Below are 27597 nucleotides of genomic sequence, written 5' to 3' on the forward strand. Positions count from 1 at the left end.
TGCATCTCCATGGCTGCTAACCTGCAGCTCAAAGGACATCAACCACACTGAAATGCAGAGACACTTGCACAAGCAGGATTCTTATCCTGCAAGATCATCCTTTCTGAGAAACAAGATTCAGCTTCCTGACAGCTCTTACATTAAAAGCCCCAGAAAAAGCAAAGAGAAATGCAAAATCAATCACAACACTGTCAACAGTGTCCAATTATGTAGCAGTTTTGTTTTGGTTTGCTTCAGTAGCCAGCTGGGACTGAGCTGAGATAGATGATTTTATCTTGCCAGAGAACTTCAGTTGGCATCCAGAGACACGTGTGGATAGCCAGATCCTTTACTCTTAACATACATAATGAACCCTCCAGAAACAAATTATCACAATCATTTTTTAAAGATGATGCCAAATACTGAATCTCTATTGACATAAAAATGTGTTCGGCAAGTCTTGAACGAGCTGATTTTTATCTACTTGAATCATTTTAATATTGACTCCAAGTGACAGAAAAATGGCTCATTAGAGTGGTGTAGGTGATCACTGGCCTTGGATGAATGCAAGACCTGACTCAGGTACATCTCAGCCATAAAACATTTCACTTTTGGTTTTTTTTTTGGAAGATGAACTCCTAATACTGCTATAAAAGGGGCAGCAATAAAGGATATTGTCACTGATGCTGTGGGTACATCATTTATCTTTACCCTTCAACTGTGACTGACCAGATCTGACACCAAGAGTGAAGCTCCCTTACACCATAAACCTGACTGGGGATATGCTTCTACAATAAATATCAAAAAAAGCAGAATGGTTTGTTTTTCAAAGGGATGAATGATCAGTAATTACTGACAGTAATTTCTTTTTTTAGGAACATATTTTCTGTAGTCACAACTTCTGGTTGGCAAGCCTGCCATAAGTAATGACTTCCACACAGATATATGTGTGTACTGGTGTAACTTATGATTAATGAAGACTGTTCTGTATACACAACTTTTGTTTCAGGTCAGCATTTAATGATCAGGTCTGCATTTTTGATCCAGCACTATTTACCAGGAGACTTTTGACAAAGACAAGAAATCCTCTGAAAACTGATCAACACAAGTACAGACACTGCTTTCCCACACTGAGCTGCTAAGCTCACTGAATATTCAGCATGAATGGAGTACTGCAAGTTAAAATTTGCTATACAGTCACTTCCCACAGCATCCTCAGCAGAGTCATGCTGAGCCTGCAGCAGAGGCAGAATACCTGCTCCAGAATAACTTCAAATTATCCAGTAATAGTGGTAGGAATTAAAGTTTGCATGTGTTTATTTTAATGAAAAATATCAGTGCTAAAATCAGCCAGGCTTGCTGAAGAGTTGCATGCCCCAGTCACCTCACCAAGAGGGATGATGGGAGACAAGAAGTGCACAACCGATCAAGACAGACTATACTGGGGATGTTATGAACCCACCTTTGAATCTTAAAACCAACATTTCAGAAGTGGCTGTTGTAAACTAGTTTTTGCAATGCTTTTAAGTAAGGCAGTTACAAAAAAAAAAAAAAAAAAAAAAGAAAGAAAAAAAAACCCCACCCCAAACAGGGTTCCTTCAAGCCACAGGTATAAGTTAGAGCAGCAGCAAAGGATCTTTTTACTTGGTGGAAATGGTTATGGTTATTTGGAACCTTTAACCACTTAGCATTTGCACTGAACCATAAGCTCACCAAGGGCTATTTATCACAGCTAAAGGAACAGTGATTAACAAAGTACAGAAGCTGACATTGGGCTTGCACAGTAATAACCAAATGTCCACAAGAGATTAAAAAAACAGGCATTTAATTTGGGTTCTGACTTTTTTTAATCTTCTGGTCAGCAACTGGGATATTTCTGAGAATCCTGACATCACAATTCAATTACAAGGTCTAAATATGGCTTCTACTAGAAAAGCATGAAATCCAAGCTGCTCCTAGACTGTCCTTAAAGATTGTTTTACAGTTCTGTAGATAGAAACCAATTACAATGAATGCAGTCCACTTATATTGATCTGACTAGAAGCTACTTCCTAACATCTTCATTAAATTGGGGATCACAGAATTGAAAAGGAAAAAAAATACAGTTCTTGGCATAGTTAGTTCACCCAAAGTGTTAGCCTTATTAATGTAGGGTCAGAGCTACATCAGCAATGAACTTTAAGACCAAAGAACCACCTGCCCAAACCAAAAGGCATCACTTAAACTGTGAAGGAGATGATTTTTAAATAGTCTGCTTTAGGAGGCTAAAACACTCATTCTTACATATACTGATAATTGCATTGGCTCCTGATAAAGGTCTGCCTGATGTTGCTTCAGTGATTGGGTTTTTTTAAACTTCTTAGTATTGCTTAAGAAACTTTTCTCCTCTATTCATGCTTTTCAGATAATTTATATACCAATACAGGAAACAGTGAAAATTAAAGCTATTGATATGATAAAAGAAAACAGTGAAGCAGCTTCTGATATGAGTTACTTCATTGCCTTCTGTAACCCACGATGGGCATTACCCATCACCCTGGAGAAAGTCTCCAAGTGACACTAACTTAGTAGAAGATCATTACATTTGGGTTTGCCAATTATAGGCGCAAAGAACAACCCAATCCCGCATTAAAATTCAGGTATACCTCTCATCCAAAGTCTGGCTGGTACTTCTCAACTTGTTTTCTGTATGACAGAAAATAAAATGCTGACAGTATCTTGCACACTTTCACTCTAATTTTGAGGTTAGACAGAGAACATGATGAAAAATATAGGCTAAAGGAGCATGTATATATAGCTCGGTATAGAATAAGAAAGGTGTTAAAAACCCCAATCTAACAAGAAGGTGGAAAGGTACCTACTACCATCTCTATTTTTTGTCAGCCTTCATGTAAAGTGTTTACATACCTGCTGTTTTAAGTACTAAGCAATGACACTGTGGTAACCTCTGTGCTTCATATCCTAAGTTTTCTAGGTGGAACACCAAGGTAGTCTGGGTTATCAAGGGTAAAGCACAATAATGATGTGCAAAGGGGTCAGTGAAAACAAAAGGCACAACTTGTGTGACAGTTTAAAGAACCATGAATGATTTAAAATGGTAATAAAACATTTAATCTCTTGCTTTTCTAGTGACCAGCCAGTGCTAATCCTCCATGGAAAGGAGCTGGATTCCTGACAGTGCCAGCTCTACCAGGGAGCAGTGGTACCCACCCAGCAGAAAGCCACAGCCTCGCTGAGCTCCGCACCCTCCTGACCGACAGAGCTGCCCACACAGAGCTCGGTGGGAACCCTCTGTCACCCCAATCTGGGCTCCAGGGAGCGCCCTGCTCTTCCCCCATGCTGGCCAGCAGCACTGAGCATCCCTGTGGGAGGAGTGCCCAGCTACAGAACTCCTCTGCTTGGCTCATCCAGCTTGGAAGTGTCGCTGAGGTTCAGTCAGCTTGTGCCCAGCCCTGAAACCGCCTCCACAAAGAAAAAAAAGACAGGTCACTGACATGGCAGAGGAGACTCCCTTCTAAAGGGAACAGAAGGCCCCCCATGCTGACCAGACCCACTTGTTAGGGAAGCCTGCTGACTCCTGGAGCCCTGGTTAAAGATGGAAGAGAAAGCTTCCTCCCCTGACAGCCCTCAGATTATCAGCCATTGTTGATTTTTCAGGTGTGCAGCAATGAAGTCCCAACAAGAAGAGGGCAACCAACAGACCTCATAGCCTTGGGACAACTGGTTAAGGGAGCAGGAGCACAAGTAGTATCCCCCTCTAGCTGTAACTGCAGGGGGTGATGAGTGAAGAAATGAGAGAGCCAGCAGATCAGTACCTGGCTCTGAGCCTGGTGTCACCAGCAGAATTTTTGAGTTTTGATAATGGGTAGGTTCACACAACAGCAGGTCTGCTGGAGACACTTGTCTGTCTCCTTGCAGAGGAGTTAGCAGGGCTCACTGAAAGAGCTTTAAACCAGATTTGAAGAGAAAAAGAGATAAAAACCAGGCTAACTAGAGAAAGACTGGGGGCAGCATACCAGTATTTGAGGGATGATGTGACAGTGAGATCCTTCCCTTTGGTGTCTCAGCAGAAGCAGGGGATGCAGATCCATGTGGCAGCAAAGCAAACACCGATGTGTTAGGTCCCTCTGGATATGGTGATTGTGAACAGAGAAGGACTAGTGAGTGATCTGGTGGCTGAAGGCCACCCTAGGCACAACACTCATGAAATAATTTTTGATTATTGGAGAAATTGGCCTGTTTAAGGGCCTGGTTGATAGAGTCCCTTGGGAGGCATTACTGAACTGCCCATGGGTAGGAAGGCTCTCCAGAGGGATCTGGACAGGCTGGATCAATGAGCCACGGCCACTTCTATGAAGTTCACCAATACCAAGTGCTGGGTCCTGTGTTTGGGTCACAACCCCAGGCAGCACTTTACTGAAAAGGGGTTGTAGTGAGGTGGGAATTGGTCTCATCTCCCAGATCACAAGCAACAGGACAAGAGGGAAGACCCTCAGCTTGCACCAGGGGAGGTTTAGATTGAATGTTAGGGAAAATTTCTTCACTGAAATGGTTGTCAAGCTTTGGGCTGCCCAGAGAAGTAGCGGAATAGGACTGAAGTAGTGGAAAAGAATTTGAAGGATGCACAGATGGGGACATAGTTTAGTGGTAGACTCAGCAGTGTTGGCTTAACAGTTGGACTCTATGATCTTAAGGTCTTTTCAAACCTAAAGGATTCTATGATTCTAAATACAGGCTCACTTGTACTGGTATATGCTGTGAAACAAAACCCCCAGAACCTAACTGAGTTCAGGAGTCAGCAGAGCCTTAAATCTCTTTCTCCTGAGCCTTGCTTTTCTGTTACTTTGAAAAACACACCATTAACCTGCAGGACCATCTGTATCTACAAAGAGAGTGGAGAAAGTGTCTTGAATTTAGCAGCAGCTATGCTGTATTACCTCAGTGTACACAATACATAAATAACTCAGTAAACTCTTTTGCCTTCTGTTTTCTTTAAAAACCTTCACCTCCTGGTCTGAGAATTATCCCTGCAAGCAGCAGCTGCAGTTGGGACACCAAGCCAGTGTAGGGTGCAAGCTGTGGTTCATACACAGCTCCACAGCCCTGCAGAAGCTGTACAGGGTGGGAGGGGTTGGCAGCTGACGATGCTCAGCACTGAGGGGCAGGTTACCTGGCCCAGCACAGCTAGAAACTCTCCAGAAGCACTACTGTGAACAAAATCCTGCCACACAGCAAGTAGATTTGGGAAGAGGTACCCAGAGATGTTGAAAAAGCAATTCAGCGGTTTCTCCAGTTCTTGTTGAGAGGATGGGATCTGACAAACATAGTCCTTTACTGCTCATTCTGTCCCTCACTGCTGAAGGACAGCTATTTTACACCACATGAATGCAGTCACAAGTGCTCCCAGTGTGTCTTGGGGGAGCAGGGAATAACAAAGGTATTGGGCAGAAATTTCCTCTTAACCAAGGAAGGAAATACTCTGAGCTCTTCTGCAGCAGCTCCTGTAGTTTGCCCAGCATCAACTAATTCTCCATTCCCCATCTGGCAGCTGAGAGGAGGCCAGGTCACTGTGGGTGCATTTTGCTGAGCTTCTGGGTTTCCATCTGTCTGCATAAGCACAGAAATGGTGGAAATGCTGCTTTGTGCTATCCCAAGCACATTAAGACAACTTAGGCAGCAAGAGCAATATGCTGATGAGGGCTCTTCACAGCAACTAACCCTGCTTATGCAGAATGTGACGTTGAGAGTTTATACTAGAGGAATAAACAATTGAGAACATACTGCTAGAACAAAAGGTGCTGGAACTGGCAATCTGATCCGTGATCACAACATTTCCACTTGACTTACCCAACTTATGCATAAAGTGCACTGGTGACTGCACACAGCTAAGGGAAACACCAGCTTACACATATTAGCAATCTACCTTTGGCTTACTTCAAAAACCGTTACCTTTCTGCCAAATTCAAAACTCCACAGAAACTATGAATTTATAAGTAAGTTCAGAAGCTGATAACACAGAAACATAATGCCTTGAAATAAGTCTGACTTGCAAGCAAATCATTAAACGCATGACTAATTTTTCTACTTTACTAAAAAAATACTGGGCTCTTTCCCAGCACTGCCTGAACATGAACAAATTTAATTCAATTCTTTTTTTCTCCTTACAATAACTTGGAGCAAGAACAGACATAACCCTAGATTTTATTTTGTTTTATTCCAGACAGACAATCAGTAAAGAATCCAATGTTGCTGAGGGGATAAGCAACAATATCTATAAAGCCTGAAAGCTCAATCAATGCTATTACAAACTACTGCAGAAATTTGTCTACTGCATAGTGTTAGTGTAATTGGTGACAAGCCTTCTTAGTAAGGAGTATAGTCAGTGAAAGAAAAAGCTGTATCCTTTTTAAATACTGCATTATAGGTTTTCAGTAGCATGAAACAGAGGAGATTATGACAGTACTACTGCTCAGTTTATGCATCTGGCAGACACTTTATCAGAAGGCACAACACACCTGAAACAGCACTGCTCCAGCTGTGTATGGAACCAGACTGCTGTGTTTGGGATGCACCTCAGCAACCCCCTGTGCTCTCTGATTTTCACTGGTCTGATCAGACTTCAGAGCTCAACCTATCACATGTCTCTTTGGCAGATTTCCCAGACACAAACCCTACCTCTATTAATTACTTGCAGAAATGGTGCCCCACAACCCTGTTTCCCTCATCCTTTCCTTCTTCTTCTACCCCTGCCTGCTCTGGACAAAACAAACAAACAACATCTAATAGCTAAGAGACCAGTAAGACAAGTCCAGCTGAGTCCTGCCTCATAGGGAAGCTCAGGTCAGGAGGACATGATCAGGAGTTAGGCTTTACTGGGTTAAGCCAAGCATACGCCAACTGTACCGCTAAAATATTCATGGGTTTGCATTTACGTTACATAAAAAGAATAAGAGATTGCAGTCTGAGAAACTAGAGCTTACGTAGACTGCATCCACCCTCTTTCCCTGTCACCCAGTACAAGTGAAAGTGCACTACAACAGCCTTGGTTCACTTTCATAACAGGCTGCCCAAGGCAACTGATGTAGGATCCTTCCTTTTCTGTGGCAGCACTTTGCAGTTGTACCTGTTCAACCATGAGGTCTCCATGGGTCAGCCCCCTTCTTCAGCCTGGTAAGGACCCTCTGCACAGCCTAGATCTCAATGGTACCACTTCTCTCCCTTGCCCCATTTTGGGGCCACTCACAGCTCACTAAGGATGCCTCAAACTCCTCCAGGAGTTTGTCACCAATAAAGGCATTTGACAGGACAGGTGGTAGGACAGTCCCTGCAGCAACATCACTTGCCACCAGACTCCAGCAACTGTTTCAATGGAGAATTCAGAGACTGAACATAAACCTCAGAAAAATACCTTGGGAGGCTGCTAAGAGTCACTGGGGTTAGCAGGAGGATCAGCAGCAGGTGCTGGGCTCCCTCAGCACAGGGTGCCCACACACCTCAGTGCCTGGACTTCCCAAGCACTTGTATTGGTACCTCCAGAACCAAAGTGGGAGGCAGTAAGAGCAGAGAAGCTTTGGGTATCATAGGAAATAGCCTCTCATGCAGCTCTTTCTGTGGGGCTCTATGAAAGCGACATTACCAGAGATGTTTGCCAAGATGTCCAAGGCACACACCAAGCTCTCCGCCACGGCATACAGAGCTCTGGGTAGGCATGTGTGCATTCCTGCTTTCCAAAGCCTTTGCCATTTCACTGGTTTTCATATGACATCATGGTCACTAACTACTCAACAAAGACACTCCAGCTAAACAAAACTGACAGTAACCACACTGGGAAGGGGAGGATGCCTTGGAGAGGAAAGGGATCAGGAATAGGCAGGGAGCATCCTGCAGAAACGAGCACCTTCTCCCTGTTTCCACAAGACACTGCTGTAACGATGTTACCAGGAGGGAGAATTGTTGTAAAAAACGTTCAGACAAGCACTACACTGCGGTGTCATGCATTGTTATAGCTTTTAAAGGATACTTGTTCAATTATTTTTTAATTTTTATTAAATTAAAAATTATTTTTTAATTTTAATTTTTTAATTCATAGAAAACTCAAGGGAGGGATTGCTCCACCATTCAAGAACATTATTAATGTTCAAATTAAGCCTGAAAGCTCTTTCTCTCTCTTGTTCATGACGCTGCCTGGAAAAGTCATGGAAAAGAAGTAAATCCCTCCTGCTGAAGGGGAAACGGTACAAATGGCAGCAAGACCCACAGAGCTACATACCAGTGTGTCATGGGAAGGACCAGTGAAAACTCACTTTGATTCTGGCTAAGAAACAGCTGCTTCTGCGAGTAGCATGTGGTAAACACTTTACTCTGGTGTTGCCACCTTAAAGAGCATTCAGGTGTGTTACAAAGAGTAAATACACCTGGTTAGGCACAAGAAGCGCATGTCTACAAGTTGTATGCAGTATCTGAGATGTTACACCGTTGGGGAGAATTTAGGAAAACTTTGCAATTGATAAGAGAAAGGCACTACATAAAAAACACCAAAACCAAGTGGAGCAACTCAGCCATTGCTCTCAATGGCCAAGACGAGCTTCTGCTGTACTAGAGCTAGTGGCCAGTCCCACAGGCACAACAGCATATGCCTTTGGATCTCACAATGCACTATGGTGCCAAAGATGGGAACTAAAAGAGACATGAGCAGGGTTATGTTAAAAGATGCTTACAGAAAGGCAGACTGTCACTGCTCATTGAAGAGATAACTGGGTGGCACTTCAATGCACGCACTGCCTGATGAATTAGTTTATGAATGGGCTGAGGACATTAAGAAAGTATTAAGGAGATCTAAAGTAAGGCTCCTGTGGGTGTGCATCCTTCACACCTCTCTCCGATGACATGGCCTGTGTCCCCCATACATGCAGGGGGCCTGCAATGGTTGCAGAGGGAAGGGGACATCAGGTTCAAGGGCATTAAGGATGACACCAAGTAGACCAAAACACACACCAGCTCTTGTGCACAGGCCATTAGATACTATTATCACAGGCACCAGTGATGCACTGCCTGGGGCTGACCTCGGGTTCACCGTGTACTGAAAACGGAGTTTGTGGACTGAGCAGGGCTGCACCGTGGACACAAACCCGCACAATTCGCCAGCGACCCATCCTGCCGGACTGCCCAAGCTGACCCGGAGCGAAAGCCCGCACGCCCCAGAAGAGATGAGTCATAGTTTACACTGTCCATCCACTTGTCTCCAGGAGCAGAGCATCGCTCCCCAGTAAGCCCAGCACGGCGGGGCTCGGCCGCACCGCGGGCTCGGCTGCCGGGTTGGAGCCGCTGCGCGGGGCCGCTCCCGCCGAGCAGGGCTGCGGCTCCGAGCGCGGTCCGCGCCGCCGCTCCCGCCGGGGCCGGGGCGGGCCCGGGGACACGCCCGACGGCGCGGCCGCCCCGAGCTCACCTGCCCGGCATCGCTCCGGGCCCGGCCCGCTCCGCTCCGCACCGCACCTCACCTCCTTCCGGCGGCTGGGCGCGCCCGGGCGGGTGAGCAGCGCCGTCTCCTCGCAGACCACGGCCACATCCTCCACGAAGACACAGTCGGGAAGGCTCTCGTCGGCCGGCAGCTCCAGCACCTGCAGCCCCAGCTTGCCCCGCAGCACACCCACATACAGCTGATACTCCCTCTCCGCGCGGGCGAAGTCTACCTCGGGGCCCGCCGCGGTGCGCAGCGCCTGCCGGCACAGCGACTCGGGCAGCGCCCGCACCACGGCGTGCGTGCAGCGCCCGAAGGCGGCGAGGCCGCCGCCCAGCCCGGCCATGCTGCGCGGCGGGGACGGCGGAGAGGGACGCGGGGCGCGCGCGGCGGGGACGGCGGAGGGGCACGCGAGGGACGCGCGGCCGCCGCCGGCGCTGGCAGCGGAGAAAGCGCCGCCCGCGGCCGGCCGCGCCCCATTGGCTGCCCACCAGGCACATTTCCATGGGGCCGCCCCCATTGGCTGGCGGCGGCGGCCGGGCCGCGCCATTGGCCGCCCCCCGCGCGGCGCCGCTTACCTGTGCGGGCGGGCCCCGCGAGCGGCCTGAGGGGCGGCGGGGGCACAGCCTAGTGCCAGCGGTTCTGCGCGGAGGCACGACTACGCTGACAGCGTCCGAACCCCCGCGTCCGGGCACTCTTACAGCCATTCCAGCTGGGGTGGGCAGGGGGAAGGTTGATGACCCTCCTGCTCCAAGGGTACCTTGGCTTGGCCACCTGCAAGCCCTTTGCCGCTGCCTTCTCCTTCCCTGGTGGCACAACTGAAGACCAGGTGTTTCGTGTGGGTGACCAATGGAAGAATATCCCATGACAAGGGCACTTCCAAATACAAATCCTAAGGAAATAAGCCCAGCCGACGCTCTTGTCATGCCTTTCTACAGGCCACTCACCGGCCGAGTGTATCCACCTGCCCCCACACCTTTATACTATTGAAGTTTCCACCTCTGTGGAGTAGGAGGGACACCGGTGTTCTGCTCCACCTCCACCTCAGGGACTAAACAATGAGGATTTCACACACTTTCCCCTAAAACTAACACCCTGGTTTCATTTTCCCCAGTTTTACCCTGACTGGAAGTTGTCCTGAAGATAACTATCCTGTGCCAGAGCACAACTCTCTCTCCCAGGCAGTGCACAAATAAGGCTTTGTGCCAGACCTCGCGCCACAGGCAACATCCCCAGCACCAGTCCTCAGCTGTACTGCTCCCAAGGTCTGTCCTCACCAGGGCAGACAGCAAAAAAGAAGGAATATGAATTTTCCTTCCAGCTCTGCTTTTGCTGGCAAGGCTTTTGCAAGTGTCCCTCTGATCATGGAGGGGACCCCACTAGCACACAGCTCTGTGTTCCCCCTTCAGTTCAGACAAAATCCAGGCAGCTGCCTTGGCCATGCTGTCACAGATACCTGCCGGTGTTCAGCACTTGGGAATATGAGCAGAACAAAGGAAATATCAAAGTGTGTTTCTAAAATGGCAGCTCACTAGATTTTCATCTGCATTTTCCACACATTCTCCAAATATTCTGTAAGGCTGCTTTTACTTAATGTGCATAGGCACAGTTATTTGAATAACTGTCATTCACTGAATAATGTGCAAATACTACTTAGCTTAAACAAATGGAGAGGTAATTGAGTTGCTATCATGTAGGACATTTCAAATTCTTGAAAAACCACTACATGTAGTATCATACTGTATATGGTATAACATGTAATCCTTCCACCATCATTAGAGCCTGTTTGGACTTATTATATATTTGGGATATAGCCATTGTCAGAGTTTGGTTTTCTTTTAGTTAGCATTACTTTTAGCCAGAAGAAAAAGGGCTACTATCCATTTTAAAACTTGCCAGGGTTCCTATCAGAAAAGGTATTGAAAATAGTTTTCCTGCAGCCAATGGATTGGAAAATTCTAGGCAATACAGATGTTTTTGACATCCACAATCACTTCATGAATTTGTAAGTGATGACAATTTTTAGATGTCACTGAAATTACAGGATATGAGGTGATGCTGCACTGATCTCATACACACATGACATGCTCTCTAGGACAGTGAGGCTTGCCCCAGGGGCACAGTCACCAGCCCAGCTCAGATGGCCACAGCTGCTCCCTGGGAGCTGGTCAGGCATCACTTCTGACAGCTTCTCAATACCTTTGTGGGAGACAGGGCTGGAGAATCATTTTGTGAGACACAGTGCTATCAGACAGTGTGTGCTAGACACGCAATTGTGTGTTCAGAACTAATGACTACAGTAAAAAAGTCATTGTATTCCCATAAATGTATAAAACTGTACAGTTTAAATACACATTAAACTCTGTTTTCTGAATATGATTATTGTTCTATTACTTATGGTGAATAGAAAGGCATCATTAACAATCTAGGAACAGATGCACGTAGAGCAATATTGTGCATATTTGTAGTAAGTTTATCAAAATATCAGTTTACTCACAAATTAACATTACAAAATAGAACATGTTCACATAGTCTTATGGGAGTGTTGTTAAAATTCATCATATGCAGTAATGCAAAATAGGTCAGCTACAGGCACCAACATAGTATTTAAATATTGTCTACCTTGTTGAATATCCAGTATTTTCCTGTAACTATGTCCTGCTGGAAAGATTAGTATAAAAGGACAAAGCTGCCCCCCAGCAAAGGAAAAAGTTGTGTCACACTATGGAAGTCATCCAGAACAATGAAAACTATGCTCCTGATAGAATATGGACTGCAGACCGCTTAAGCAGTGTCACAGAAAGCTGTATTTGGAAAGGAGAAAATGCTTCATACAGAGGAGGATGCAAATCCAGGTGTTCTGTGACTGCACTGCACAGAGTCACCTGCTGGCAGGACAGGAAGAAGAAAATTGCTTTGTAAAATGTACTTGAAGGTGCATTTGTGAAGGGTGCATTCGCTTTCATAGAAAGGAATATGTACTGAAACAGGAGACATGATTTAAAAGTTATGACAGAAAAGTATTGAGTATTGAGAAATTTTCTACATTTGACAAAAAAAAAATAATTGTAGCATATCAATAAATTTTTATGTTTTTTCAGAGCCACAACTTGAGAACAGTCTGCAGCTCTGTAAAAAATTACCACAAAGATGAAGGGAGTAATTTCCACAAAGCAGAAGGCAAGCAACAGGCTTAAATTGTATCAAGAAAAAGTACAGAAAACTTTCTAACAATGAAGAGCAGAGAAAAAGATTGCCTGGTAAAAATGTGCAGCCTCTATACCAGGTGTTTTTAAGAAGAAGAAATATCTGCCAGGAGCAGAAGGCCAGAGATGGGGAAGAAGGATGAATAAGGAGAGATCCTTTCCAGTCTTGTGATCCAGTATCCTGGATACTATTGTTTTAGTGAAAACAGCCATGTAATAATGAGTCTGACATGCCCAGTAGCAAATGCATAACCTTTACGTGGGTCACTGAAGGTCAGAGATGGCCACTGCTGTTGAACAGTTTGTGTGACCATGACAAAGGAGAATTTGGATTACTGCTGAATACAAATTCATACCACACAGGCAATTGCTCAGGCATGATAGGCAGCTGAAAAGTTGGAAAACATTTCCCATTGCTTGGAAATATCACATTGTCCCTAAAACCTTAATGGACATCTCTCACACTAATAATGAAATGCTACTTGAAACTCCAGGGAGTGAAAAGCCAGGACAAGACAGAAAGGGAACCATTCAGTCACCAGCACATCCCACTATAATAAAAGGAATCTGCACCAGAAGATGGACACTGAATTTCACTTTTGAAAAGGAACACAGGTTTAAGTGATTTCTTCAGCTCGATAGAAAACTGCAACTACTGCACAGCTAAACGCCATTATTAACACTGATCTGCTGGAAAAGTTCCCATTATGATCAGTGTATAATTCTCTTAGAAGAGGTATATGACCAGGTCTTACTCACAGCCACCAAAGAGAAAAATGTTACTTTAATCATGCCTTAGATACACAAACAGCAACTCAAAGGGGTTTTCAGCTGGGTTGTTAGAAGTTTTCACTTTCTCCTCTTCTACTGTAAAAAACCACAGTGACTCAGTGAGTCAGTATTTCTACTAAATAATTAAGTGTCTGGGCTCCTCATTTAGAGAAGCTGAAGACATTGGGCAGGCAACAAGTCACTTCACCCCACTGCATAGACAAGCTCCCAAGTGCTTTTACATTTTCCAAATGTTGAATAGATTTGTTTGCCATCTATTCTTTACATAACAGATCACTTCTGGAAGGAGAGACCAGAATAAGAGACCATTTATGCCATCCAGAACTACTTCTGGATAGCAAAAATCAACAGCCTGTAGAGAAATTCTTTTGGAGAGCTGCATTTTCCTTTGCCTGAGTTGAACCCGTGCTATCTCAGAACCTTACCAGGGTCAGATAAATTCTATATATATCTGGTTCAGGGGAAATACAGTATTTGTTTTGCCTGTTATGGGATAATGATCTGGGTGTTTCCTCAGCTGGCATTTTGCATCCTGCAGAGGAGAAGGAATTCCCATGAACTGACAGCTACACAGTTGTTGGGAGACAAAGCTGTCAGAGGGTGATTCTTTGCAAGGCAGCTTTGGCAGCATTGTTGCCATGACACACGGCACTGAGCAGCCTGGACAACATGCAGAGGCACAGGGCATTCCTCACATTTGCAGTCTTCCCACATGTTTTGTTACAATAGATTGCAGTTATTGCGTACAACCCAAGTCAACTTCTGGATTTACTTGGCTGAGCAAACAGATCACTGAGGCAAGAGCTGCAGGATTCTGACAGTTTACCTTCTGCACTCCTATCTCCTCACTTTCCCCATGCCTTATGAGCACTTTTACTCTTCTTTCTATGCAGGAGAAAAGTCACTCCTTGAATTACAAAAAAAAAAAAAAAGCATGGGTTAGGCACCACAGGTATGACCATGAAGAAAAAATTAAATGAGTAGTGTGTGGAAATTTATACTGAATTACACAAGTTAACATATCTCTTACAGAAAATGATACAAATGCACCATTTGTGTCCCTGATGGACAGATTTCCTAGAAATATGCCAGAAATGCTACTCCAGCTAAGAGAAGAAGGAGACAGAACTAGGATAAGTGCCTTGCAAATGGCTCTTGTTGTGACTGCAACACAACAATAAAACTATTTCTGCTATCAGCAGCATTTTTAATAAAGTATGCTATTTTATAAGCTTGGCAAGAAAGCATCAGCTCTAGCAGTAGAAGGGGAAATTCCCATTCCATGGGAATGGAAATGCCATTCATACTTATGCAGCTACTGTTCAATGGGTCTCATGAATCCAAAACCAGCTGCTGTGAAGTGTTTTAAGTGCCCACTGTGGGGCTTCCTGAGGGAAGGGTGGGATGAAGCCTTTGCTAAATCGTGGCTGCTAAACTGGGCCACCCTGGTACAAGAGGAAAAATGCATATGCTGTGTTCTTGCCTTCCCTTCCCTTCCTTTCGTATCTACTGTCAAAACTATGTTTGATTGCCAAAAAAGAAAATGCTTAAAAATGCTGATGGATGCAAGTTAATATTTTTGAAAGAACCCAAGCCCTTTGCAATGTGACTTGAGTTACCTTTTAATGTTTATCCCAAGGCTCCATGTTCCTGTTGCAGAGCCAGCTGACCAGCTGGCAGCACCCTGCAGGTGTGGCAGGCTGTCCTTCCCTCGCATTGCCTGAAAAACCCTTGCAAGCTCAGCAGTAAGAGGCAGTGACATTTGGCTGCAGCATTTTTTGCTTTTCATGGTTTGCATTTCTCATTCCTTCTAGGAGCTAGCTGCCTGAGAATTAATTCACAGCCTTTCTTATCAGTTAGGCATCTTTTTCCTGGATTTATAAAAGCTTTGTACATTTTTTGTATTGACTTGGTCAGCAACTTGCAAATGCAACTATGAAACTTTATGTTTACATGAAACTTGTTAAAGTGGAGTTAGTTTTAGATCCACACGAAACAGAATATATGTGTGCATATCTATAGATATACACATTTCTATAGGTATGCACACAAGCCAACAACTTTGTGATTTTCTTTGTGTTCCTGCAAAGGGCGAGGAGTTATTTTGCCAGCTTTCTCAGCACTACCCATTTGCAAATCTTTGCAGTTCTCCTTGCTGACCTTCATGAAGTTGCTGTTAGGCTAGTGCCCAGTTTTCTAAGGGTCCATCTGAATTCTCCCACCAATCAGTACAACTCAAAATGAAGATTTCCACCTCAAACATATTCAAACCACAAAGAGAAAAAAGGTAGATTAAACTGATTTACTACTGTTAAAATCAACAGCAACCTTCTACACATTATACAAACCGTCCTATCCTTTCACTTGGTTAGGAAGAATTCCAGCCAAAATCAGCTCCTTCCTTTTAGTCCCATGGAAATATGCCTGTATTTAGCTCCAGGGACCTATGTCTATTTACACCAGTAAAATATCTCGATCATCTTTTCTTGTGCTGTCTTGAAACTGATGGCTACAAGTCTTTTTTCCTCCTGAAATCCTGAGGACTTGTGATGACCTGTAAATTGCTGTTTGCTATGTGCTGCAGGTGTTCTCACCAGTGTTTACACTTCTCTCTGATACGCTGATATTTAGATTTCTCTGTCCTTCTACATTTGATAGCAACTTAATATTTTGTGGAAATACAACTGCTTTAATTTTAGGTAGACCTACTGCTAACCATGTTATTAGGAAAGGAAAGGAATGAGTGCTGCCTTCATAAATGGCTAGAAGTCAGTTCACATAGTGAATATGCCAGTAACTTTGCTGACCACATAAATTCAGTTCTGTTTGTAAGGTATTTGTGAAATCAAATGCAGAGGACCAGTTATGCCTTTTACAATCTAACTGCAAAGAAATCAGCACTAAAAGCAGAGACCTCTAACTGATTTCTCAGAAAGCTGTAACAGAAAATTTCATGCATTTTGGCAGTTCTACTCCTTAGTGCTATAAATACATATGGACTAGTGCCTCAAAATGCTGATCTTCTTATTCCTTTCAGGATGAAGGAAGAAATAGCATATGGTAATAAGTACAGTAAGTGGGAATGAAAAAAAATTATCATGAATCTGTATAAAATATAATTATTTAATGGTTATGATCATAGTTTAGAGTATGGATAAATAGATTCAAAGTATAATTATCTGCTCACTTTAACAGATGCATTAACAGCAAGAATGGAACTATATACTTACTTATTCTTTTCAGTTACAAATAATATATAACAGCTTTTTAATAACAGAGGGGAAAGCATTCTTTCATTTCTTTTTCACAGGAGAAAGACACATTTTTAAAGATAATTAGTGGTTTCAGGTGATTCCACTTCTCAGTAGTCTTCTTTCAAGACCTGAAAGTCAAAGTCTAGAGGAAGCACCTTGTGAAAAGCAACATCTGAAGTATCTTAAGTAGGACATACCACACCATGACTCATTTCTCAAAATCTCTCCAGAAACAGTGAAGATGATAAGACTGTCATGTGGGAAGCATTTTGTAACCAACAGTAGAACTGCTGTGTATAAAATGAGACTATAACCCAACACCAGTTAGCAAAGGGTGTATATCAATAACTGTTGCATTTTAACGACTGTGTGAGGTACCAGATGACTTTTGCTGGGTACATTGTCACCTTCTGATTAGAAAAGGAGATATATACACACACACAAAAGTAATATCATGATTCTAAAATATTCTAATATGCAAGACATAATTCAAGATCAACCAACTGAAAATATGTCATTTTCTAATTTAAATTTGGCAAATATTAATCTGAAATTCACCATTTTAATCTCTGTTCTCTTGCACACATATAAGGCTTGCTTTCCACTACAGGCTACTTTAATGGGATTAGTTACTAAAGTCAACAGGAAAAAAATCACTCTTTCCAATAGGGCCTATTTGAATTTGATTCATTTTTTCCCTGCGCATCAAGTTAAATATTTTTTAAAGAAAGAAAAAACATATCAAGACATGGCTAGTCAATAACCATATTAATCCATGTTAGACATTTCATAAATTTCATAGAAAGGGACCTAGAAGGTCCTTGGCTGGAAGGGACCTTAAAATACTCTAGTTCCAACTCCCTTGCCATGGGTAGGGACACCTGCTCAAAGTCCCATCCAACTTTAAACACGGACAAGGATGAGGCATCTATAACTTCTCTGCACATTCCAGGGACTCACCATCCTTCAATAAAGAATTTTTCCAAACATCAAATCTAATCTCTCTGTTGTTAGATTAAAACTATTCCTTCTTGCTCCCTGTCTTACCTATGTAAAAAGTTGCTCTGTCACTTTTTAATAAGCCCCCTTTAAGTACTGGAAGGCTACAGTGAGGGCTCCCTGGGGCCTTCTCTTCTGCTGGCTGAACAACCTCAGTTCTCTCAGCCTGTCTTCATAGGAGAGGTGCTCCACAGAAAAAGCTGTACACACGTTTACCCTGCATGGGCACACCAATCTCCATTACATGCACAATGTTAGATTGAGTAGGTGTAGAAAAATGCTGGTCCTAATGATGCTATTTGTGTATTGTAAACTGCAGCAAGTGTGGTATTTTTGATCACTTTGCAAAAATAATTCTACCTCCTCTATGTCTCCTCAGCCTCTCCTTCCAAAATACTTCACTTATTTTTTTCCGAGTGGCATTACTACATAATACTACACAATAGTTTTCTCTTTGTGTCTTTCTTTCTTTCAAGATCATGACCTGCATCAGCTACATGCCCCTGGAACAATGAGACTGTCAAGGACAGGAAAAAAATGTGGCATTTAGCCCATGAAATTTGGAAGCCTCCCCCGAAAGTGATCATGTTGACTATGGACATCTGTGTCTTCAAAGTGAAATGCAAAATCCGCTGCTTTGATCTAATACTCTGCTCAGTAACACCACATTTATAAACAAACATGCATCATATAAAATCAATATTAACTTTCTCCTGTTGAGCAGGGAGAGAAGAAAGCTCTTTCTGTGCCTGTTTTATTTTTGGGACGCAACTGGATATTACGGCAAAGGGACGCTTTATATAAGGACCTAGATAGGTGGAGATTTTCAAAACTAACAGCATATTGAGCACTGCCAGTGCGGTAAGTGAGTCAGTTTTTACCATTAACGCCTTGCAATTCTAACCACATATTCAGCTGAAATCCCACCTGAAATCTGCCCATGAAAGCAGCTTTAGCTCCATCACAGCAGTGACAGGGAATGAAGATACACATCAGGCTGATGAGCACTAAAAAGTAAATTGTTTGTCCAGATGGAAATCAATAGCTCTCTTCACAGTCTTCATTCTTTGGCAAGATCAGGAGCTTTGGATGGCAATTAAAGCTTACCCAGCTGCCAAGTGTCCTAATTACACACATAAGAAATCCCACATTTCGCCTTCTACCTGAAACATCGCTTGTGCCACATTCATTAAGCTCATTACAGTCAGACCTGCTGTTGCTAGCACTGATGCATATTTTAAACACAAAACTCCCAAATAAATCCTTGTTTGCACCCAGCCCCACCAGTGAGGAATCCTCCCCAAGCTCTACAGATGCTCTGTGGTGGTCACCAGCCTCTGTACCACACTGAGATTTTCACAAGGCCCTTCTGAGCAGTATTTTCCCTCATCCACCCCATTTTCAGTGTTTTTCACCTCCCATTGAATTTTTCAGCCCACCCTCCCTTGCTCAGGGCAGTTCCCATTCATCACTGCCCTCCTGAGTACTCGTTCACTTGCCGTTCATTTCTTCTGCTCACACTGAGCTTCCCCGCATCCTTCCAGCCACCACCCTGACTGCACGGGATCTGCATTGCTGCCCACGTCTGGGCTGTCCGAGGTGCAGTGCTGACAGCTGTGCATGGGCTGCGTGTGCAGGCACCCACAGTTGCCTGCACGGCAGGTGACCCAGGCAGGCACAGTGTGGGCTGCGTGCGGCACCGGGAGCCCGCACAAGGCAGTGGAGACTGATTGCGTTTTGATGGGCTGGCCTGATTCTCTTGGAAATGAAGCCAAATCTTTTACGCGTTTTGTAATTACAGTGCTCATCCATCTTTTGTGAATTGAGGCAGGTCTGGGCTCTGAGGAAACAGCAGATTTTACTTCCCTTGTAAGGAACACTATAGCAAAAATTTCTCATAGAATTTCATAATTACTTTAATTTTCTTGGAATGGTAGAGCTGATTTTGAGCAGTGCAAACAGTTTCCAGGAATTCCTCCTAATTTTCCTTGACCAAAATATGCATTTTTTCCAGAAGTTTTCAATAAATTAGGTCCGAATCTAATGCTATTAGTGAAGCTGTACAAACTATGATAATGAAAAGAGCTAGTAGATCCTAGGCCTCTTATTTTGTCATGATGAGTAACATGTTTTAATGAATCATATTGGGAAAACCCATTTAGAACCCATGGATTCAAGAGCAAGGGGTCTAAAAGGCTCCAAATAACCAAAGGTAATATAGCATTCTACTCAGCCCAACAGCTCCAGACCACATTGCCCAAAACATCCTGCAGTATAAATCAGTTTGTTTATGCACAAAATGGTTAGATTGTATTAAATAAGACCAGCTGAACAGGGTTCAACAATATTCACCAAGTAACAACTAAGCTATGGGAAACATCAAGGGAGAAAAGAAAGGGCTGGAGGGAACCCATCAGTCCCTGTGAGCCATCCATAACCTTTTATTTTACATCTAAGGAAGAGAAAGGTTAAAAAGGGTATTATGAACATTATAAGGTATTTGCTTGTGTTACACTTTTTTTTGGTCACTTTAATAGTATTTTGGTTGCAATTTATTCTCAGCCTCCAGTGCACTGCTCTGGAAGGGCAGAGAAGCCTTAAAGGCAGGCATAAACTAATTTATACTGCCAGAGAAGCACAGGGGCACCTTAGAGCTAATGAAAATGGTTTCCACTATCAGGGAAAGGAAAAATTTTGAACAGCTGGTACTACTGCTGATGCAAAAAGTAGTTAAGAATTTCACTTCATCTCGGTGTGTTGTAGTTCACCAATAAATGCCATACTGATTCTCTTTTAATACAAATAATTCACATACACATAATCCATTGCAAATAAAGCCTGAGGGGAATCCTCCTTGGAGGAGGAAAAGACCAGCTGTCCTTCATCGGTTAGGCGCCAAAGGGGTACCTTGCTATTTCATGAAAAATATGAATATCCCACTCAGTTCTAGGTGTGGGGTCAGCTATCACAACAGGCAATGTGCCATCTCTCACACTGATGAAATAGTGTGTCATTTACAGTGCTGTGAACATGGCTTGTAGTTATATTTGATAGGGCCACAGGACATAAATGACATCGTTTTTACGTTTAGCCGCTACTGCAAATTCTTAACTGACATTTGCTCCTATGGATTTTTCAGCAGTGATGAGGAAGAAGAGGAGAAAAAAAACATGTTCTGAACTTTTTAGGAGACTTTATTTTTAAAAGAAGAGGTTTAGGAAGAAGAGTTAATAATATTTATATAGGAATGTTTTACTATTACTATTCTTGTTTTGTTGTCAGTTCAACTAGACAACATCCCAATAGGGATGTGCCAAAAGACACAATTTTTTTTTTATTTTATTTTTTTAAGGTCTGGGGCTGGCAGTATCTGTTGAGATATATCACAGCAAGACCAGTTTTCTTCTCCTATTTACAATGATTTGTAAGCACTGCTGCTAGGCAATATTTGGGTCTGGAAACCAGCTCCATAAAAAACGATAGCTTATAACCTCTTATGAACATTTTGGGTGCAATATCAGTCATACTTGCTGACTATTGTGACAGATACTCCCCAGGACTCAAAGCAAGAAGGCCCTTCCTGCAGAGACCTTCACAATGGAATTTGAGGAGAGAGACCCTAATCACAGTGCAAGAGTGCATACTCTGAGATTCCCTGGGGTTTACTGTCATTAAGGAACCGGAGGCTGAAATGTCGGCATGCCAATGCCATCCTCAAACCCTGATCCCAAGGAAATGCTGAATGATTGAAGATTAGCAACTATTTAATCCATTTTGGCCTGGAAAGAATTTAAGAAGAATGAGAAGCTTGAATCAAAACTTGAGTAAGCCTGAAGCTATCTTGACATGTTTGTGAAATAAATTCCCTCCCGACACTTTTCTATTATTTCAGTTCTTGGATCATCATTCTTTGCATGCTGGGACCAACAATGCCTTTTATTGTAGCCTGCCCAATTTTCCTCTTGCACACAAAGGGAAAGCTCCCTTGGTGAATGCCAGAGGCAAATACTGCTTTCTCAAAAAGTTACATGGGAGAAGTATGCTTTGGCTTTTGTTTGAGTACTGTAAGCTTCAGCCACACTGAGAACAGGCTGAGTCATTCATAAATATGGCCTTTGGACTTTAAAGGTCATCTGTGCTTTTCATAATAAAAACCTGCTAACACAGAATCATCCTGGCAAACACAAACAGCAGTTTCAAGTGAGGTATCACAAAGGAACCACCAGGATAAACACCCCACCCATAAAGTGTTGTTCTGCAGTCTACAACAAACAGTACCAAAACAAGAAAAAGCTTTCAAGTGGAGGTGGTCTCAGAATGGTCTAGGAAAACCTACGATATTTTTCACTTACCATAGGGAAGAAGAAGTTTACAGAAATGCCTGACAGCTAAGTCTGAGAATGTGTAGACTTCTGTCTACAGGTGGCTAGCTTGGGAAAGAAGTTCTTTGGCATGCAAAGAACCAGCTCATGGATGAGAAGAGTTGCAGGGAAACAACAATGGCTGGTTGCATATAAGAGAATAACATTTGAGGCCTGGACAAGAAGCACAAGCTATTTTCCAAACTTAATGAAAAACTTAAACTCCTTCAGGGGCTTAAGGGTATTTAAATGCAAATGAGCTTCCTTCACTCAACCCAGAATCAAGACCTGCTTAGAAATTTTTGTATTATTTTCTGTTGAGTAATCATAACATTTGAGTATCCAGCATAGTTTGGGAAAAGGCTGTGAGCATGGTAGGTGGGTGTGCATGGGATTATCCCCTGTTAAATAGCACAGATGTCTGCTCTAAATGTCATGGCACCTTCAGAGCTGGGTTTTGTGTACAACTGTTTAGAGGAGACCAGCTCCCTTACACATGTGCCTGAATGCCAGCACTCACTGGAAACCTGCTATTTTTATGAAAATAAGTTCAAAATATGTAGAAAGAGTAGCGTGGAGTAACTTTTATACAAGAGCCATAAGATATTTTAAAATTTATGACTGGGATTGGGGTTGATGAAAGGCTGTGGGGTGACAGACAGACACCACAGTCCTCCAAGCTCATGCAAGCAGTAGTGGGAAGCAGCTGTGCCTTGTACTGCACTCTGGCTCACCTGCCTCCTAAGACCCTTCTTCCTTTCCATTCCTTCCCTTCCATTCTAGCTCTCTGATTCAGGTAACTTCCACTTCTCCTTACTCTTTTTGTTTTCCCAAAATGTGCCAAGGCTCCAATATGTCTCTACAACCCTACTGAGAAGTCTAGATTGATCTGGTCGTGACTGAGGCATGGCACCCTTCTGCCACCCTTGCTCTGGGCCGCCCCACTGGTTTGTAATGTTTCTTTTCAAATTGTCCTACTCTGGGATCCCTCAAAGCCACAGCTCCCCATGATTCATCCAACCCTCATCTGATTTGGGCTTCTCAGAGTAAGCCTGAGGTCAGTGGAAGCTGTCCTAAGTCCCTGTGACCTCAGTACAAATGCCTTTACCATCTTCAGATCTACTCTTGCTTCTCCTTTGAAAATCCAGCCCTGGCCTCATCAGACTCTAGTACCATCTCTGATACACACACACCCCTGGTGCTCCTTCCTGGCTCACCCAGACTGATATTCTCTTCCTTCTGTGCCACTTCTCCAATAAGGAAATGTTTTGCTAATTCTGCTCAGTTTATCACATCTTGTCTTTTAAATCCCTCCTCAAACTCTCTCTCACCAGCCTGCTCACAATGCAAACACAGTAATGCCAGCTTATTTGCTTCAGCTTTATGTCACATTGCAATACGACTTAACTCTTTCCCTGAGTGCTTGCCTGGTGGGGTGCCAAAGGAGCAAGCTGGGGGGACAGGACAGGTTCCCAAACACAGGGGAAGGCTGAGAAGGAACCAAACGCTTCTCCCGGCCACCCATATCAGTTAGTGCCACCACAGTCCCCATCCCCAGGTTCTTCATCCCCTCTTCTGTCAGCTCTTGGTCATGCTTAAATTTGCAGTGTTAGGTTCTCTGGCCAGGAAGCTTGTGCCATCTGCAGTAAGAGAATTTCTCTGAAAACACCTAGCAAATTTTGGAAAACTTTGTTTATAGTGTTTGATAAATGTTTACTCGTGCTGATTAGGAGTGACACTATTCCTATGCCCAGTTTATTTGTGTGTGATTAGAACTATGTATCATTTCAGCTGACTGGCTCTCAGACCAATTTAAAAAGCCAGTGCTGGAAGTCTCCAAGTGAGCATGTGAAGATGGAAAATGAAACAAGAAATTAGCCACATTTCAAAATATTTGGGCTACTGGATTTCTACTGCAGATATCTAAATGCTGAAATCCCTCACCCCATATTGTTTCCCTGCACTACACCCAAAAAGACATCAGAGCTATTGTCATAGTTTCTACATCTGAACTTGTTAAGATTTAATCCTGTAACCTCTGCAGATTATGAAAAGTCTATCCTTAGTGAAATATGTATTTAATTTGTATTTGAAGTAATTTCTTTTGAAACTAGACCCAGGTTTCTTTTATACAGAAGCCTTACGGATGACATTTTCTTAAGCTCCAAATTGTACTCCAATGAGTAAGATCTTATTTTAACTTGCTTATAAGGATTTCTCTTGGCAAGTGGCTGCAATGCGCTATTTTATTTGTAGTAAATGTCCTGAAAAATCAAGCCATCACAGAGATGTTTTCTCCTCTGGTATTAGGTAGTAGTGAGGAGATGTGCCAGTGATGCCTGAGTGAATTTATGAGACAAGCTGTCATGAAGATGGAAAACAAGGGAAGAAGTGGCTGTGGATGCGTGAGTGAGTCCATGTGGGAAGAGTGCTTGGAGTCCACAGAGGACACACATGAGGTAGCTGGGACCAGTGAATTGAGAGACATTTATTGCATCAGTAATGAAAAGCAAGATGAGTATCCCAGCCAGGCAGCAAATGGGCTGAAAATGAATAGCAACAACTGGATACAAATAAAATTTATAAAAGCATGCTCTAAAGCTAAGCACAGAGATACTGATATCATTTAGAGCCCCAGCTTAGGCAAGTGATCCAGACTAGAAAGTCCCCTGAAAGCATAGGTGTCTCTGTATTTTAATACACAAAAGCAATGTTCTGATTTAGGCAATCACCTAAGTGTATTTGCTTGTATATTCAAGCAATATTTTCAATTTTTTTCACAAAGCAAGGGTGATAGCCTAAGGATAAGTCATTTGCCACAGAGAAAACTGAGCTCAGGAAGAGCAGATCACCTTTCTGCCTTGAGCCTACACATTCTGGTGCTGACTCAAGGGAGACTTTCCTAGGAAAAACTGACAAGGAGGATGAGAGGCAAAATAACAGGCAAAGGAAAAACTGTGGAGACAGGCTGGGCATGTTCTGATTGCCATTAGGAGAAGCAGGTTAGGGATGGGTATCTTGTCAAGTGTTAATAGCTCAGCAAGAATGTGACCTGAAACAGAGCTCAGCATTGCAGTAACCCATTATCTTTGTCTGGATCTAGGGATCCATTTCTGCAACAGGGCTGGGGGTCTTTAGCTGGGACAGTTTTCCCACCCCTCCTGCACAGCACCCAGGCAGTCACCTCAGAGCTCACCACACACAGGTACAGGATGGAACTTGTTTTTAAAAGTCAGATGCCAAAAGGACACCTTTTTCCTCTCAAAATGGAAAACTTCTTGTATTAGAATCAAATAATTGAAAAGTTGCTGAAACAAGAGAGTAACAGTTAATCCTGCCCAAAGGGTAGATCTAAATTCTCCCTGGAAAGGCTACTGCATTTAGGATTATATATAGTGGTTAACCAAATATTCAAGGGACATTAGTAATTACCATGACATCCCACCACTTACTCTGTCAAATGCACAATTTATGCAACAAACCCATAACTTCAAAAGGAATTTGTTTACTTTAAAAATAGTTGGAAATACATTTCCAACCCACACTTTTTTCCTCAATGCCTTCCTGTCCCCACCTCAAAAAATGCATGAACGGCTTCTAGGTGCTTTGAACAAACACCTTTCCCAGGGAATTTTCCCTCAGTGCCATTCATTTCTAATGCATGCTGTGCCAGGGCACAGAGCTCCTTCCTTTCCCTGCTGCCCTGGCAGAGGTGTCTCTGGCTGCCAGCAGGAGATGGCTGCTCCTGCTGCTGGCCCCCAGGTCCAGAGCCCTCCTGCTGCCCCATGCATCCACTGTGGGGAAAGCCAATTGGCTCAAAGGAGCAGGGAAGAGGCTCACAAAGAAAAAACGTTGCTGAACAGAAATCAAACTTTATGCTGTTATTTCTAAAAATCTAAGATTTATGGAAAAATATACTTCTGGAAAGAGAAATACATCAAGGAGTTATGTGTCAGAATATATCAGGGAATGTATATGTCAGAAGCCAACAGTTCCCACCCTTCTGCAAGACCAGCACCAGCAATCTGAGCACCAGAGGTGTACTGGGATGCAGGACAGTTCATGCTTCTCTTAGCTGCTCTACTCTGGACTGCAAACAAGCTGCAGCCCTGGCCAGACAGCCCCTGCCATGGGGAGCAGCTCCTCTCCACAGGAAACAGCCAGCTCTTCCATCAGGAACCTGCAGCTGTCAATGGTAAACCAACCAGCCCTTGCCCTTCAAGGCTACACTGACTCAGTACCCTAAAAATAAGAGCAGCTGGTGCCAACCCCTGTGCTCTGGGATCTCATAGCCCTGATGCTGAGCTGACCCACCACTCCTGGAGCACTTTGCCAGCCAGGCACTGGCCTGCCCAGACTTTTTGTAACCCATAGCTCTGCCATTTCAGTGAGGTATCTCTAAATCTGATGCATGTTTGGTTACTTGCTTCTTACCTACACTCTGAGAACAACAGAGCTTTTAGGGACAAGGGATCATATTGGTCCCTAATAATGCCATGTTTTCATAGAAGCACTTCAGTTTGTGATGGCATTTATTTAATACTGTGGGAAATTTATAGACAAATGGAACAGAGAAGTGGAATAAAAATACACTTTATAAATTAAGTTTATGCTGTTAATTGACAGTACTGGTAACCAAGAAAGAAGTAGTGCTGGATTATATAATTTTGCTCAATCAGTCCAGCCTGACATGTTAGGCTGAACTTAACTGGTCCCCTGAGCTTGTGCCCACTGCCTTCACCAGGGCCTAGGACAAGGTTCCCAGGCTCTCCCTTCCCTCAGCACAGGCACAGGCCTGGCTGCTCCTTGCAGCATGGCATGCTGGCCAGGGAGAGCCTTGGCAGCCCCACACCCGGGCACAGCCTGTGTCCATCTGTCCCCCTGCCCACTCCCTGGGCACAGCATCGCCTGCAGAGCTCTCCTGAGCACCCTTCTCCTGCCCTGCTTTCTGCTCAGCTCTGCCCCTGCCCTTGATGGCTTTGCAGCTGAGCCTGTGTTGGCAGAGACTCATTACTAAAATAACTCTGTAAGGCTTAAAGAAAAGATCTTGCAAAGATGTGGGAACTGAAAGCCCCACTTTGTTCATATTTGTCTTCCCTTGGCAGTGTGCATGCCACAAGGCTATCATCTTGCTTCCAGGCTGAAATAGAAATTCAGTAATGCATACTTGGGAAGTTCTGTCACTGCAGTAATCATTTAATAGTGACAAATAAGACAGGGAATAAAACAAACAGATGGAAAATGGTCATCCCCATCCATGAACACCTGCTCTGGGATGCAGTCTGTAATGATCTATATACACATTAGAGACAAAATTACTTTACCACCTGTTGGAGAGTATCTGTTCAGATCTGGAAACCAACAACCAAAAAAGTACCTAGTTATAGTTCTGAAAATAACAGATTATCTCATTCACAAAAAAATCTCTTGAACTGGGAAGCAAAACAAGTGCAAAAACATTCCTTAAAGAAAACCCGTATTGCCCCTCAAGACAAGTCAATGACATCATGAACTTCCAAGACTTTTTCAAATGTGTCTTATTGAACCTG

The 27597-nt window shown here is 43.5% G+C and overlaps 1 protein-coding gene across 3 annotated transcripts in view; it reads right to left on the reverse strand.

Moving 5' to 3' along the window:
* The window catches only part of DDAH1 (dimethylarginine dimethylaminohydrolase 1), a 94915-nt gene that overhangs the window by 47863 nt on the left and 19455 nt on the right, over positions 1-27597 (reverse strand). The window contains exon 1 of one of the 3 annotated variants that reach the window (XM_063407429.1): positions 9477-9906. The exons of the other annotated variants lie outside the window; for them this stretch is intronic. Coding sequence (XP_063263499.1) covers positions 9477-9782 — 306 coding nt within the window. The 5' untranslated portion in view covers positions 9783-9906. Of the gene's footprint in view, positions 1-9476; positions 9907-27597 lie in introns of those variants that run through there. 3 annotated transcript variants of the gene reach the window in all.

Source organism: Prinia subflava, chromosome 10 (assembly GCF_021018805.1).
Source record: "Prinia subflava isolate CZ2003 ecotype Zambia chromosome 10, Cam_Psub_1.2, whole genome shotgun sequence".
In the NCBI taxonomy this organism is placed as follows: Eukaryota; Metazoa; Chordata; class Aves; order Passeriformes; family Cisticolidae; genus Prinia; species Prinia subflava.